The sequence below is a fragment of the Seriola dumerili genome, unplaced genomic scaffold (assembly GCF_002260705.1).
Source record: "Seriola dumerili isolate Sdu_G_001 unplaced genomic scaffold, Sdu_1.0 BDQW01000226.1, whole genome shotgun sequence".
NCBI classification, from domain to species: domain Eukaryota; kingdom Metazoa; phylum Chordata; class Actinopteri; order Carangiformes; family Carangidae; genus Seriola; species Seriola dumerili.
This window is the reverse complement of record NW_019174481.1, coordinates 1494279-1510596: the sequence shown is the minus strand read 5'-3', so window position 1 is coordinate 1510596 and position 16318 is coordinate 1494279. Positions and strand designations below refer to the sequence as shown.

The window sequence follows — 16318 nt, the reverse complement described above, 5'->3', positions numbered from 1 at the left end:
ACAGCCTCCATGCATGCAGTGATCAATAGCTGCTGTAGTTTTTCCCAAAGCCAAAGATGCATGTGAGCATCATTTATTTTAGTCTATTGATAATAATCTCACATACTTATAGAAAAATATATTAGACTCAGTGATCGAACGATTAAATCCTGGGTTCATTTCCATCATTATCCCTGGTGTTAATTCCAACCTTTTATAGAGATTAATTAATTAATTTGACAAAAAGATAAATGCAGTTCTGCTGTGCTTCTCCACTCAACACCCTCGAGCATCCATCTCCCATCTTTGATTCAGATTCTATAGACACTTAATAATTAAAACTTTTTTTTTTTTTTTTTCCTTTTGGCTCCTAGATTCAATAATTCAGGCACCACATGAAACCATGCTGTTAGAGCTTCTCTTCTAAAGCCGTCTCATTTGTATTACCTTCTTCAAAAAGGCTCTTTGGAGGTATCCCAGAGAACACTGGAGTTGTTTAGGCTCTGCGGCCAAGAAAGGCCTTTCATCTTCATCGAAAAACACCCACTCCACCTCTGTTTGACACTGGAGCTACGCTACCTCCGTTTGAGACTCATTGTTTTACCTTTCATCACAGTTCCTGTCCTTTTATGACCACATTCCGGCGCACATGACAAATCCCAGGTTTCTAAATTTACCGATGTTTTGAATTCTAAAATTATCGACATCCTTGTCCTATTCCTGGGTTTATACAAGTGTACACTCAAAGTAAATCAGCACTTATTTCCTCTTCCTAATGCCATTTGGATCACGGACAAGAGATCAATGAAGAGATAGAATTACATGTCCAGATGTCAGAGGTGCTATCAGTACAGAATTGATAATTAATTTGGCAGCGTCGTAGCAGTGGCTAGTGCGACATATTGACAACAGACTTGTCAGAGTCGTTGGAACGGAGTTGTGTTTTGCCAGATTTAATTTTCACCCATTTCTTTGAGACAGGAAGAGTGTGTCCTTAGAAAGACAGGCACAATAAATCAGGCAAAGTGTGTTTCCTAGAAGGAGCAGGCGAGTCAGCAGAGCTGTGTTTACCGACTATCAGATAGGAAGTCAGACTCCTGTCTGTGGTTTCTTCCGTTCACTCTTTCCTCTCCTCTCTCACTCAGACACTTTTGTAGTCCCCTCTTCTTTGCAGTTTACTCATGTCATTCTTTGCTCTCTTCCGTTAGCGTCTTTCACTTTCACTGGAAAGAGGATGTGGGATGTTGTCTGTTGTCTTCTTCTCTCTGTCTGTCTCAGATCATTAGCTCTCCACCTCATATGACACCACTCTGTCTCACTTCACTCACTCATTAACTTGAATTTTAACGTTTTTCCTGTTGACCTTTCATCTCTAACAGAACCCACAACATTTTCTAACTTCAGAGAGAAGCACTCTGTCCATGACAAACAGCCAATTTGGACTTGAATTGTCGTACTTTTCTTTGGTGCAATAACGAGAAAAAAAAAAAAAAAAAGTAATGGGAGCCGATGACGGTGTTGGCAGCCGCCTGGCAGATATAATTCAGTCTTTTGGACACTTCACCTGGACAAGATACATGAGCATGTGTTCTCACAGTGATCCTTTTGACTTCTTACCAAGCTTAGGTAAATGATACTAGTCACGATTCTCCTATTCGTTAACATTCATGATTCACATTTAAAATGAATCTGCTTCAAATATTTTAAAATTCTCAGGTTCAACTTCTCAAATGTGAGGATTTACTGTTTTTTATTTTTGTTGTTTTTTTTTGTCTCTAATAAATTAAATCCCTCTGGGAAACAACCACTGAGTGTAATCACATTCATATCACTTTGGCGCAATGGATAACATTATGCTAATATTTGAATAATATGCTTTTACCACCATGGATGGTTTTTTTAGATTTTAGCACCTCTTTTACTTTATATTCATGTAGTATTTGTTCTGCATGAGCAGCTCTGCAAACACAAATTCTGACGGGTATAAATAAGACTGTAGTGAGAATCATTTGGTCCATGAAAAATGCAAAATGCCTAAGCGATAAATTGAGAAAGTAACAAGTAGATGGAAATAATTACTAGTTGCAGCTCTAGTATCTTCTAGAGCCAGAACAATAAATCAACCTGACTGATGTGTCATCTGATTTGAGCTTGTTGCAGATATATCAGTATCAATATGTACATTGGCAAGCTAGGTTTGAGGTAATATAGACGCATTGTGATCACTACATAACTTGTCCACTAGAGATCACTGCCACGTTTTCAACTGCAAAATGTCCCCATGTTGTCACAGTTCTGACAACACTGTTGTATAGGTTGTGTGTTTCTGTTTAAAAAAAAAAAAAAAAAAAAAAAAAAATGTTACTGGATGATTTTTATTTTACTTCTTTACAACTTGTAACTGCATTTAAGGAAATACTGTAAATCGAGAGAGAGTTGGCAGTTGATCATGTGCAGCCGTGATTGTGTCAGATTGTGGTGAGCTGTCAGCCCTGATGATGACAGTGAGGTCAGACTGCTTCACTCTTTCTCCTCTTCACACTCTCACTCACTGTCAATCACTTTCTTTCACACTCATCCTTTTCCATCTAGCCTCCTGTGTCACACACACACACATAAAAGAGACCAATCGCTTCTTGTTTGCCACAGCTGTGTTCTAGGAATTCCTCCATTTCCCACCGTGCCTCTGTAATATCTCCCTTGTTCATCTGAAAGCTGTCGGCGTGTTTCATTTACACTTGCACACGGCGAATGTAAAGTGGAGGGTGATGTATGCAGAATGGGTTCTGGCAGTTCGCCTCCGTTTCCTCAGTGGCCTGGCTTGTTTACAACCAGTCATTAGAGTGAAGCACCCAGGGCTCCTCGGTGGAACCTTTACACTCAGCCAGACACATTAAACACACAATTTATATTCAGAACAGCTTCATAAAAATGTCAATTGGCAGCTCAGGTGTCCAGGGACTTGAAATGGGCTTTGATGTGAAACAGTTAATTTCTGTTTGTTTAATGAGGACAATAAAAACGTAAATACAGACAGTATAGTGTACGACGCTTCGTTAAATCAGAGATGTGTGCATGTGCAGGGCAGGCAGATTGTTTAGTTAGTGTTTAAACATTTGTATTTCTTTAACCCTCCCTAAAAGAGGCTTGTTTATGTCTGTCCCTTAAATCTCTTTCTTTCTTTCTTTTGATTCTATTTTGGAAAACAGTTTCCTTATATGTCCTAAGAATATTTAGTTTTGTGATACTGTCATTGCAATCTTTAACGCCCTAACAATTAATTCCCCTTTTTTTTAAGAAGATAAAAGCCTAATACGTTCATTTTCTCCATGTTTATTCATCACCAGTCTGGAAGAAGAAATATTATGAGCCAGTATAACCCAGTTACTCATTGTCAGTTTTGTTTTTTCTTTTACCTTCAGGAGAATAAAGAGCCTCCTGTGGGACAATTTTCCACAGCCAGCAGCCTCGGGGTAGAGGTGTGCAAAGTCCACAGGCGGTTTTCTGGCAACCTGCAGCTGCCTCCGTTGTCATGGCGACAGGCAGAAAAGGAAAGGGACAGGGGCAGGCCGCTCACACCTGAAGAAGATCCAGTGACCCGGGCCAGACCCACAAGCCTGCCCATCGTCTCCCTGCCTCGCATCGACATCACACAGGCCGACCCCGACAGGTGAGGCGCCTCAAAATCATCGCAGTGACACGACAGTGCGGTTTTACCACAGAAAAGTAATGGCAACATATTGTTCGCTGTGGTGGTTGTGCATGTTTGTTGCGTAAGGAGAATGAGACTTTTAATTTTTCACGCAGTTCTCAGCTTTTCTTCTTAGTTTTTTTTTTTTTTGAGAACTATTTTTAATTTTTTACTTTGTTTTTAGTCTCGTGTCGCTGTAGGAGCAGAATTTGTGTGTCGGTAACAGTGGGAGGCTGGTGTGTGCTCCCAGCGAGTTTTGACATTAGATTTGCAAATTAGCAGGAAAGTTGGCAAAGACTTTTTTGTATTATATTATATGATATTTTTATTTCAGTTCACAACAGTGTTTTCAACGCCGTTGTTTTCTTCGTAGTTTTTGTCAGTTCTTACAGTAATAAATATATCTCTGCGCCCAGGAGGAAAACCTCTCCAAAGCATCAGATGGTACAAAATCATTTGGCAGTCATTTAACTGAGCGTGTTGTTATTGTTGTGTCTACTTTTTGAGGTAGACTACAGAAGGCTGCTGTTCCATGGCAGCATTAATTTAGGAAACATGCATCAGATTTATTTTTTCATTTTTTTTTTATGATGGTTACCACTCTACGTTATTGAATTGCAAATTGCAAGTTTTTTCTTTGAACCCACTAAACCACACATGATTGTGGGCTTCAGAGACATACTGTACACTGACTCTCATCTGTTGCTTTCATCTCTGTCACACTCATCCTCTGCTCTACTGCTTTTTAAAAGCCTGTCTTGCATTTATCTGGATGAAAGTTCGTGAGCTGGAAAACTTTTGCTCCGTTTATTGCGTGACACTGCGGACGCTCCATAACTCTCGGTGTGTTATTTTCCAGCTGTTGCTGACTAGCCAATCAGCTTGTTGAGGGTGTTGATTTGGATTTGCAGGGAGGATGTTGGAAAGACATGTACCAATCAAATTAATCAGTCGTATTATGAGCAAATATTTGTCTTGTCCTCAGTGTTGCTCTTTGAAACCTGATTACAACATGATAAGCTCTGATTCTGTATTATTATAAAACGGGTTAGAAAAGCCGTGATAGTTTTCTAGACAGTGTGATTGCAGCTGTTTCTTGGGAAGGCAGCAGCTTTTAAATGCCAGGAAAGTGCCATCACTCTGTACCTGGTCGTAAAGCAGAGACGCTAATGGAAGACAGGGGAGAGAACAGGGAGCTCGGGTTGGACCAGTCTGACTCTTGCAGTGTTGTTGCCGTTGATCCTGGCCAGAAACTCTCTCCACACAGCTCACCGAGATGCTTTCGCAAGCAGGTCGTGAACAGGCATCTCCGTCGATACAGACGCTTCACTGTAGCAAACACCTGGTAAGGATTTGGTTGGCATGTTTGTTATGTGTGAGAGAAAGAGGCTGCGTCAAAGACAGTAAAAGAAACGTAACTCAAGTAGCCGTTTCCGCACTGTTTGTCTCTGTTTGTCAACTCAGTTTATTTATTGATTGCTTGAAGAGCTACAGTAGGTGCCTGGTGATTCAACATGTAGTTATTGACTCACACGGACCCCTTATTTAGCAGTAGTTTATTTCAAGTTGCCGGAAATGTCGCTACTCCAGTGTGTGTTGGATCACCGAGGTTTTTATCAGAGATTGATTGGTATTTAAAAACACCCTGACAATAACTTGCAGAGTCTGATGACGGCAGTTCGTCACAGTTTCCTGCATTTCTTGAGTTCAGTCCAGTCGAGGTTTTTTGGCGATCACGTATAGAGCCCAAACTCACACATTCGTCTCAAAGTGCTTTAGGATCTGTACGATATAAGGATGTCTACAGATACTATATATGAACATGTTGCCGTATAGACAGAAGGAGCTGTAGTAGAATTACAATAGTTGGGAATATTAAAAATTGAGAAGAGTTTATTGAATAAACCTTGTACAAATCATGTGCTGCTTTTCTTTATTTGTTGGAATGTGCAAAAGGTGACGACCTTATTTCATCCCAAAGTCTGTTTATATTGTTGAAACACTGAAAAGTACAAGCTGAGCAGAGCAGAGTGCCAAGTGTTTTTCCTCCTGGAATGAACTGTGCTCCTCTGACCCCGGCATGAATAAATACTCACCACTGCTCAAGATTATTTAGTTGAGTTTTCAGGTATTATTTTATTCTCTGGATTCTGAATGTACTGCTGGAGTCCTGCTTTTTTTTTCTTTTTTTCTTTCTTTTTTCTTTTAAGACGGGTAATTTGTTTCTTTCTTCCTGTTTTAACTCAGATAATAATGGGAGGCTCTGGTTCTTCTCAGTCCTCCAAATGTCACCCAGTGGCACTATTCAGATAGCTTTAATGTAAACCAACTCTACTGATTTGGAAGTGCAGTATATAAACACTGACAAACTGTTGAATTAACAGTGAATTTTGATCATTAATATGCTGTTTTCTGCCAGAACTAGAACATGAATGTTATTTTAGGTCATGTTGTAAGGATAGCACTCTGACAAAGAATGAGTGTCCCGTCGCGTTAACAGCCAGGCTTTTCTATTCTTAAACTGGATGCTGTAACTGATCATGTTGGACTGTATATCACTCAGTGACACTTTGTCCCACACACTTCTACCCTACTAACAGTTCCTCCTCGGGCCATTTCGCTCCTGCTCTCCTACCTAAAATACTTTTTTTTTTTTTTTTTATAGCAGGAGTGACCTATAACCTAACTGTATTCTCATGCGTTCCTGATCATGTTATGCTGTAGTCCAGGTGAAAGGGACTCGCCGTTACTTTGTGTTAACACAGATACTTTTTTTTTTTCCTCCTGTGAAATATCTACACTGCGTCACATGCACATTAGTGAGAGTTTCTGAGTTGATGAATGAAAATCTGGATTTTCTACTTTAATACCCTCCTTTTCACTGTACACTATAATGCATATGCTTTTATGGAGCGTCGTAGGTGGCCAATTGAAGGGCGGGTCGGATGATGAACGCCCTGATTAATCTGCAGTGGTTTAATATAGAGGGAAAGGGGGCAGGCGGTCAGATTAACAGAGCCACTGTGAGTCTGCTCGCTGTGTTCCAGCCCAGATCTGCCTGTTAGCATCTGCCAAGCCTACGTTAGTCCAGCACGTGGCCTCTTACTGGACAGAAAGAGGGTCTGTCAGTGTGTGTGTGTGTATGTGTGTGTGTGTGCAAGTGTATGAGTGAGCAGCCACAGCATCAGTGTTTTTTGTTGCCCGATGATAAGAGAGGAGGCGGACGGGAAGGAAGAATGTTACGGAGGTCCCCTAGGTGCAGAGCTGGGTACTTTGACTTCAGCGAGGAGGTGATCAGTAGAGCACACCTCTCGGCTCCCAGGTGACTTTTTATTGATCTTCTTTGTAGTATGTCTTTTTCTCATTTAAAAAAAATATGTTCCTTTTACAGACATTTTGAATATAGACTCTGTTTTGGTATTTTGAGCCCTTCTTTCTCTTATTCTCTACATTTCTATGTTTTAGAACGACTGTTTCAACGGTAGATTATGACATGAAACTATAACTATACTCTACATTACCCGAAGAGTTGAATGTGCAGCCTTCATCCACTGTGGCAGACTGTCGCTGTGAGTTTACAGTTTATCAAGATCCACCGAAATGATGGGTCATCAACATAGTATGGTTTTCTGACTCAATCAGATTAAAAGATTAGATTGCTGTTGGTAAAGCATGTTGTTAACGTTGTGTGAAGTTGAGATTTGGATGACGCAAAACACTACACGGATGACGTTCATCGTTCAGCATGTGTGTAAACAGACTTTGCTCATTTCCCATTAAGCTGAGCTCCTCTGGCAGAGGTGTGGGACGGAGAGTGTCTCAGCGGGATATGTGCCAAATTAATCCCAAATGTATCAGAAATTAGAGGCGGGCATGAATGTGGGGCAAATAGGGAAGTGGTCTTTGGGTCAGTCAGTCCATTACAAGACAGATTAGAGAGGAGGTGGTTGAGTGCTAGAATCGGACTAAAATATAAAATGCTAATTTATTTTCGATAAACCTGTGAGTATATATTATACAAGCTAAACTTTTAGTAAAAGTTTTTTATTTATTTATTTATTTTTTTTATTTATGGTTTCGCCATCTGTCGTTCCTGTAAGCTACTGATACCTTGACCTTTCACCTCTGAACTCCGCTCTATCTGACTTGATCATCTGATTACATAATAGCTTGTCCTTTCCTCCTGCTCCCACTCCACGGTGACAAAGATTATATCCATATGAGCATCTGTGGTGGCTTCGCTGTGGTATCAGAAAACGTGCCGCTTGAAAGGACTGTAGATGTTTAGGTAATGTTACAGATAAAATTTACACATTGTGTATCAAATCTGCAGCTTGTTGTTTTGCTCTTCCTCCATATATGTTATAAATGCTTTTAGTGTCCGTCCTTTGTCTTTTCTGTAAATTGTTATTTTTATATTGCACTCTATGTATTAATATAAAAGTCTATGGACAACCATTGCTAAATATCTCAGTCTTCAATTAAACTGTTCTTTTTTTTATTTTTTTTATTATCATTTCATCTTTATTAGATTTATTTGTCAAGGACAATGTACAAAAATATTAAGCACTGAGGAGATGCTGGTTTCAGATTTAGCTGTTAGCTACTGTGCTCTGCAGTCCCCGGGCAGGTCATTACAAACACTATTATACACAGTAGATCATGTGTACATGTATCAAAGACTACTGAGTATGGTTGGGTGTAAAAATAAACACTACAGTTTGCCCTTCATCCCACCATAGCTTCATGTGGTCCCACCACATGAAGCTAATCTCCCTCTCTGTGTGTGTGTGTGTGTGCTGCTTTCTCTCTATTGGATAGGGATAAATGGAGCTGTCATGGACATGTTCCAGTGAGACAGACCAGATCTGAAGTTTCCAATAAAGCCCCCCCCCCCCTTCCACTGACCAGCAATGTCTACTTATTTAATGAGCACAATAGTTTTGTTTTTAGGCCATGGATGGATGGCTGAGTGATCATTTCAGGGTATATGCAACTACATCTTCTCTGGCATGTTGCACTAAGTCAGTACTTAGTGGCGGCTTAGCGAAAGGCCGTTGTAAATAAAGATGATGATTTGAAAGTGATTAGACTGATGTTTGATCAAACACAGACATGGTGAAATCACTAGATTTCTGAACTCCTGCAGTGCAAGAAGTTGATTTAGGTATCATCCACAGACTTTTACAGATTTCATTTGATGATAGTAAGTATTCTCTAAATACCTTTTCAGCTGCAGAGTCTCATCCCCTTTTCTCTCTTTTGTACTGATTACTGTTGTTCGTCTCTCTGCTTCTAGCTTTGAAGTGGAGAATGGCCCGACGTGCTGCAGTCCTTCAGACCTGCAGGCGTCCCCGGGTCTGGTTCTACACCCCAACTTGGCGAGCCATGGCCAGCGCCGAGAGTCCTTCCTGTACCGCTCTGACAGCGACTACGAACTGTCCCCAAAGTCCTTGTCTCGAAACTCTTCCATTGTTGGAGAACTGTGAGTTGTTTACATCACAGCCCTCTGAAATATCAACTTCACTACGATCAACTGTGTGTGTGTTTGTATGTAACTCTGTCTTTGCTTTCATCACATCCCATTTCAGGCATGGAGAGGACTTGATTGTGACTCCATTTGCCCAGGTAAGAGCTTGTTACAAGTCAATAAATCTGCTTCAGCAAACATCAAAATCATCCTAAATATATTTTTGAGAAACACAATTTCGCCAGTGGCTTTTAGACGTGAAGCTTTCTGGATCATGGATCCTGAAAGTACCTCTCTCACTCAGCCATGATGAACTTGTCTGCCCCCTGGTGGCCTGTACTAGACTTGCAAAGTCTGCTCATCAATGGAAATGTCATTTTAGACTCATTATCCCAAACTTTAATTCAATTATCCCTGTTTACTCTGTTCGATTTAATGATTGAAGTTAATCCCAAACAATCATAATGTCACGTGATAATATTTTCTATTTGAAACTTAGATGCTCATTACTGCTGATCACGAGGTGCAGTCTTTGAGATTGCTCTCCGATAAACACATTGAATTTGCCGAATTTAAACTAATGCAGATCATTCCTAAAGGTTAAGGATTAATTTGTGTTGATTGGGGGGGGGGGGACAACAAGCACCATTTATCATTGAGAGGCAGCTGCACAGACTTAATTCACCACTAATGAATTATTGTAAATGATTCAGATGAAACACTTAGTCAGTGAGTCTGCATAATCAGCTGCACCATACACCAACCCTTTAAGAGACTTCTTAAAAACTTAGAAATGCAGAAAACTCTTGTGCATCTTTGGAGCAGCCATTGCATTATCACAATACTATGAATATTATGTCACCGAACATTTAACATTATCACTGTGTATATTCTCTCGACCCTCCTGCAAGTGTCAAATTGAAATTTGCATATTTCTATGTATCTTAAACGTTTTTGTCTGTTTTTTTTTAAATGAAATTATTCTTCATATTTGAACCCTACCTTTGCCACATGTGACTTCCTCCTCTCATTTTTCTCTTCTTCTTATTGTTGTTAGGTTCTTGCAAGCCTTCGCACTGTCAGGAACAACTTCACCACCTTGACAAATGTACAATGTGCATCCAATAAGTAAGTCATCTCATAAATGTGTTACAGTATCTGCTTGTGTTTTGTGAGAGTGCCTACATGCTGCAGTGAAGCTTTCTGTATAATGATCGTGATTTTCATTTGTGTGCTGATAGAAGTTTTTGGCAAACAAAAAAAAAAAAAAACATGTTTTGTTGGAAATCTACATGTGGATTTAAGGTGTCAGGATATTTAGATGCCACAATTCAAGATGCCTACATCCCTCACTTGGGGGCGCCAGTGCACCAAAGATATTTCTAGTGCTGTGGCCTCATGAAGGAGCCGCTCACATTAAACTTCAAACACCCAGAGAGCCTTGTATTTTTAATGTTAAAGCTGGTTTGCAGCAGCACCACTGGAACCCTAAACTGGACCCCGTGACATTTTTACTTTATGTTTGGTAGAAGAGGAGGTGACCTCATCCCATTTGAGTGCATGAAAGCTGCCTCTGATCACTGAACTGGGTCAGCACTAAAGCTGCACTTGCATCAGGTCGGCCAGAGGTGGACACATAGTCAATACGACCTCAGAGAGAGGGGTCAGTGTGAGCCAAAAAAACGGATTAGACATGACGGTGTCGCACAGTAGAAAATCTGACCTGTGACCAGTTTAAAGAAGTGACAGGGCCCGGTTTTCAGTGTTTGTGCTGTGGCAATAATGACTACTGCTGAAACCAAATCACACTATAGGAAAAAAAAGATGCAACCATTTCTTACACATCACGGCTTTTGGTTTTAATAGTTTTTGACTTTTTCTCTTTGGTTGCAGGAGGTCTCCTGCTGCAAATCAGCCTTCTGTGACCAAAGTCTGCCTGTCAGGTGAGTACCGTCACCAACCTCTCAGTGCATGATAAGGGGAGTTTAGGTTCACCCTCATCCGAGGTTATGATTCTAGGAAATGTGGAAAACTGTAACATGCATGCAATGCAATGCAATGCAATGCAGTTCAGTTCTTTTTACTCTGGAAGTTGTGCAAGTCCTAAGAAGGCAAATGTCAGAAGTAACTGCTGGTGGAGGACAATGCCCTGCTAAAGATTTGAGAGACATAAATAATGAATGAAAGATAATGATCCAAACATAAATATACCCTAGTCGGTATTCACCAGTGTGTTAATCCCAATGGGTGCAGTTTCATGCATAAAAAGATAGTGTGTTGTGTCTCATATCGGTGCAGACAATAAAATAGAGTGTGGCTTTGCAAATACAGTGCAAACTCAAGGTGAGCGTTTGCATGGAAATACCTAATCAGTGTCTGTATGAAAATGTCCATGTGAGCATTGTAACAGATGCTTACACCGTGTCATCTTTAAGCCTTTTCACACATGCACAGAGAAACAAATCTTTTGAGTTACTGATACAGGAAACTGTGATTTGATAACAACACAAAAATTCCCACGTTTTGATGTTACAACCAGTCGGCACGGAAAGGAAGAGGGTGAGAACGGCAGAAAGATATTTAATGGTGTGGATCCAGATCAGGTAGATGTGAAGGAGGGAGAGGACAAGTGAAAGAAGGGGAGGAGGGAGGTGGGGATATTAGTTCCTGCTGCACTGGTTCTTCAAGCCCGACTGACGTCAGCACAGCCTGCACGCGGGTGCCCTCCACTTCCTATCAGCAAAATGAGCTGCTGGGAGCGTCCCGCAGCAGGAAAAAATACAAGACAAGTGTGAGTCTCCTATTGTCCTTCCTCCTCCACACTTCTCACAAACCTTGACCTTAACCAAGCAATCGCTGTTGAGTGAAACCATCCCGTTATTGCCTTCCATCGTGACGCATGGGGAAGATAAAAAGTGAGAAAAACAAATGTCTGTTTGAATTTGTTTGAAATCTCTTTGACACATTACACAGCTTTTAACTCCAGTCCCAACAGATGAACATCACCGTCATCAACTTTTTCCAAGCATAGAAAGAACATGCAGTTTACACCTGCTACTATGTAATGGTGATTGTTCAGATTGTTCAGGAGGACTATAACAATTAACAATATCACAGAAAAAAAGATGCCCTCATATCCTCCTTTGTGCTGCTTTCTGTCTCGTTTTCGTCAACTCTTCAACCGGAAAAGGAGAACAGATTTTTCCTGTTTTGCGTCTGTGTTCTCAGTGAGGCAATATTATCCCCAATGGTGGAAAAGATACGGTACCTGCGTCTTTCTGGGCATGAGCTCAGCGGGGATAGCTGAGTATGAGCGCTTTTAATACCGCTATAAAGGGATTTGAGAGGGACACACTGACATAGAATAAAACACATAAGAAATTAAGAGAGAGCAGTGTGAAATCCTGTAGGAGGACCGTGAGGTTGGACACAGACGTAGAGAGGGTTCAAGAAAGAGTGAGAGATTTACCAGATCGTTGCAGGGAGTGAGACGGGGAAGAAAGAAAACACACCAAAGGTCAGACAGAGACGTCACAGTTTCTGAACCTTTTTTTAATCAGATGCAATCGGGGAGACGCAGAAAAAAAAAAAGGTCAAACTGGATGAAATAAACAAAAAGAGCAGGAACGTGACTGCAGTCACTGGGTAAAAGTACACAAGAAGCAGAGGGGGGGGTATAAAAAAAAGAAAAAATCAGCTCAGCTGCAAATGCGTCAGCACAGACTGTTTACACTATTAAACATCTTACTCCAGTAACGTGAGGGGATTGTAGTTTCTCCCATGTGAGTTTGCAGTTTACGCTTCACAAACCATCTTGGCCCCATCACACACAGTCCCGTGAGCCAGGCGGGCAACAAAGGGCTCACTCTTCCCTGACTGATTCAGATTATAGGCTTTGCTTTATATTACCACTGATAAATAGCACTTTTGAAGAAAATGCTTGATTATGACGTCCTTAACCGTCAAGCGCTGGTAAATAATCTGTGACCGTTATTGCTAGCTGAATATTGTCGCAGATGGTTGGGACTCTAGGGGACTTGGTTAGTCATTTGACCAAGAGGCGGGATGTAAAACCTCATCATGTTCTCATAGTGAAAGTTCCCCTTGACTGGCCTTTACAAATTATTGTTTACACAATGGCCAGAAATGAATGTTTAATGCATCGCTATCCAAAGTAGAGCGTGGGGGCCAGATAAGGCCGGTTTATTTATCCTGTCAGTTTGACTCACCATATGAAAATAGAGAAAAAGGAGCTAGCTAGTCTGGCTTTGTCCAAAGGTAACAAAAATCTCCTTTTTTCACATTATATCTCATATGTTTAATTTGTACATAAGCAGAAGATTAAAAATGAGAAGTTGATGTTTTTGTTATGGCTGTTTGTTTTGTTTCTGTGCCGGACTATTTCTAGGTCAAGTCAGGTAAATAACCCCCATAAAAATATACATTTTTGGGATTGCACTTTGGTTTTTGTTGGATTTTGTTTTCAAGAAGTTCAGGTTGACAGATTCGGTTACACTTGGGCAGAGCCAGGCTAGCTGTTTCCCCTTGTTTCCAGTCTTTATGCTAAGCTAAGCTAAATGGCTGCCAGCTGTCGACTTCTTTTTTTTAACGGACAGTTTCGAGCGGAGTATCGACCTTCTCATTTAACTCTCGGCAAGTATATTTCACAAAATGTTCAGCTGTTCCTCTAAACAATATCTACATCTATTGCTGTAGGATTTATTGCACTGTGGATCCCTTTCAAATTCATAGGATGTACTATGCACAGTATGTTATTAGGAGCAGCAACTGCCCTGACAGAGACATTGTGCCTAGGGGTTAAATCATCATACACTTGCTATGATGTTTTTATTAGGTTATTTTTTATCAATGAATTATTTTTCCTCTTATTTATTTTCACCCTGCTTGTCTTTCTTCATGGGATGCATGTGTCAGCTGCTCAGCGAGCCGCTTCCTGTGAATCTGATACAGTTCAAACTGTGCAAAATGAACTCAGTGTGTCAGACAGCTGTATTCATACATACACATTCTCTGCCTTTAAAACATGTGACTTTGTGCGTAAACAGGCCAGGGTGTGGGGCCCTGCACAATAAGCGTTACTCATTCATCTATTGTCTCATTTTGTAAACATGTTCTGAAAGAGAAATAATGAAGGACTAAAAGGATATTCCAACAGCATAAAGACAGAGAAAAGCATGTGTCAATTACCGGTAATATGCACTCTGATGACAAATAACAAGGAGTAATCAGTTTTAAATCAGTCTAGGAGTGTTGCAGTCTAGTCAGTCGTTGTACTGTGTAAGTGTGAGTGTGCACACACAGAAGTGTATCATAAAATACAGATGCCAGCTGCAAGGACAAAGTGAAGCGATGGTGTCTGAAGTCTAATTTCAGTTCAGTTGCGACCAAACCTGCTGTAATTAAAGTATATAAGTTAAATTAGCTTTGACGATTTTGTCTAGTTGTAAAGATACTTTAACACTTGGATCAATACTGGATCCAATGCAAATGTTTAACGATATGCTGTCTGACAACATTGTGGTAGCATTGTTGAAGTTTTTTATTTATTTATTCAAGCACAGAGTGTTTGTGTGTGAGACAGTTTTTTTTCATTGCGTCTTTCAAAATATGAGGAAGTCTATTCGCTCACATTTAAAATACAAATAACCAGACGAGTGAATGGACACGGAGACAGACAGCAGGCCAGACTGACGCCCAGAACAAATTTGAGCGGTCATTTTCAGTCTGGCCAGTCCGCTCCACTCCTGTCTGCAACAGCTACTCTGCTCCGCAGCAGCAATCCATGTCAGGTTTTCCAGGCTCGCAGCCAGAGGAGAGGATCTGCAGGGCTGGAAGCGTGCAGCCTGGTTAAGTATTTGAATTATGTCATTGACGTCAGCACAGTCATAAACCTCGCTGCGGCCCATCCCTCAAGCTGGCCCATGCCAACACAGCTCCATGGTGCATTGTGAAGGAGCTGTCAAACTGGCCTTGATGAGGTGTGTGTCAGTGTGTGTGTTTGTGTATCTGTTGAGGCCTTTTGTTTTGATAGGTGAGAAGATTATACCATAGTTGTAAACTATGAAGACACATAATCAGCTGTGAGGGCTGTTTGTACCAGAAGACAAAAAGGGCGATAAAGTGGTTTCAGGGTTGGACTTTCTGTGAATGTCCATCACACCGCTGGTTCCCCAGAGGTTACTCCACAGCGACACAGTGACACCACGGCGTCTTATCAGATTCTCTCTCATACAGTAGTCACCCTTTTCAATGGAGGTATCAATATCGCACCTTGCATATATGGTAACGCGTCACTTATTTTTCTGATAATCAGTAAATGGGAAGTACGTGTCTTTTTCTGTGACTGGTTCCTTTTTCCTCATAATCTGATTTAAAAAGAAAATTACAGATCAGATAAGATGTTACTGATCCTTGGGGAGAGGTTATGTATGATCCTGCACTTAAAAAAAGTAAAATATATGCACAAAAATACACTTAAAAAAACAGCTGAAATGGCACAACCAAGTAAACAGTTCTAAAGTAATAAAAGTAATAAAAGCAAAAATGTTGTGTACACATCTGTGTACTGTCAACAATTTTACGAATGTTAAACTACAAAAGGATTTACATACAGCACATGAATGAATTCACTTTTTCTGTAACTCGATATTTATCTGATCTGTGTTATTATATATAAAAATATGTTTTACCAATATTTAAACAAAGCTCATAAATATATATATAAATTACATTTCTTCTGAAAATATATTCTTTGTTTAAAAAAAAAAAAACATGAATAAAATACATCAGTATATTAAATGTCAAAATAACAAAGCAGATATTTTCTGACTTTGAAGCAGTGTAGAGAAACACTATGCAAATGATTTACTCTAAGAGGAAACAGTTAATTTTTGCTGTGAGCAAGTCACTAATCAACTTCAAGATATTTACAGTCTTCTTCTTAGTCTTAGTGTATTTTCCCACCAGGTGTGTAAAGTGTTGACTGTTCACCTGTCAAGATAACCCCTTTGTGTTTCTTTGTGATCAGATAAACATTTGTTGAATTAAGATACTTCCTTATTTCTCTTTCTCTCTGTTTCCTTATGTCACACTCTTTTTCTGCTTCTCTGCACTAGTGAACACACTGACGTACATTAGTGGGGGTGGGTGGGGGTGGG

The 16318-nt window shown here is 40.3% G+C and overlaps 1 protein-coding gene across 2 annotated transcripts in view; it reads left to right on the top strand.

Annotated features, from left to right (window-relative positions):
* Positions 1 to 16318, top strand: part of LOC111228756 (cAMP-specific 3',5'-cyclic phosphodiesterase 4B-like) — a 34790-nt gene that overhangs the window by 1099 nt on the left and 17373 nt on the right. The window contains exons 2-6 of one of the 2 annotated variants that reach the window (XM_022754780.1): positions 3402 to 3649; positions 8970 to 9155; positions 9262 to 9298; positions 10198 to 10268; positions 11034 to 11083. In XM_022754780.1, coding sequence (XP_022610501.1) covers positions 3402 to 3649; positions 8970 to 9155; positions 9262 to 9298; positions 10198 to 10268; positions 11034 to 11083 — 592 coding nt within the window. Of the gene's footprint in view, positions 1 to 3401; positions 3650 to 4668; positions 5016 to 8969; positions 9156 to 9261; positions 9299 to 10197; positions 10269 to 11033; positions 11084 to 16318 lie in introns of those variants that run through there. The other variant, XM_022754781.1, reaches the window with a different exon arrangement.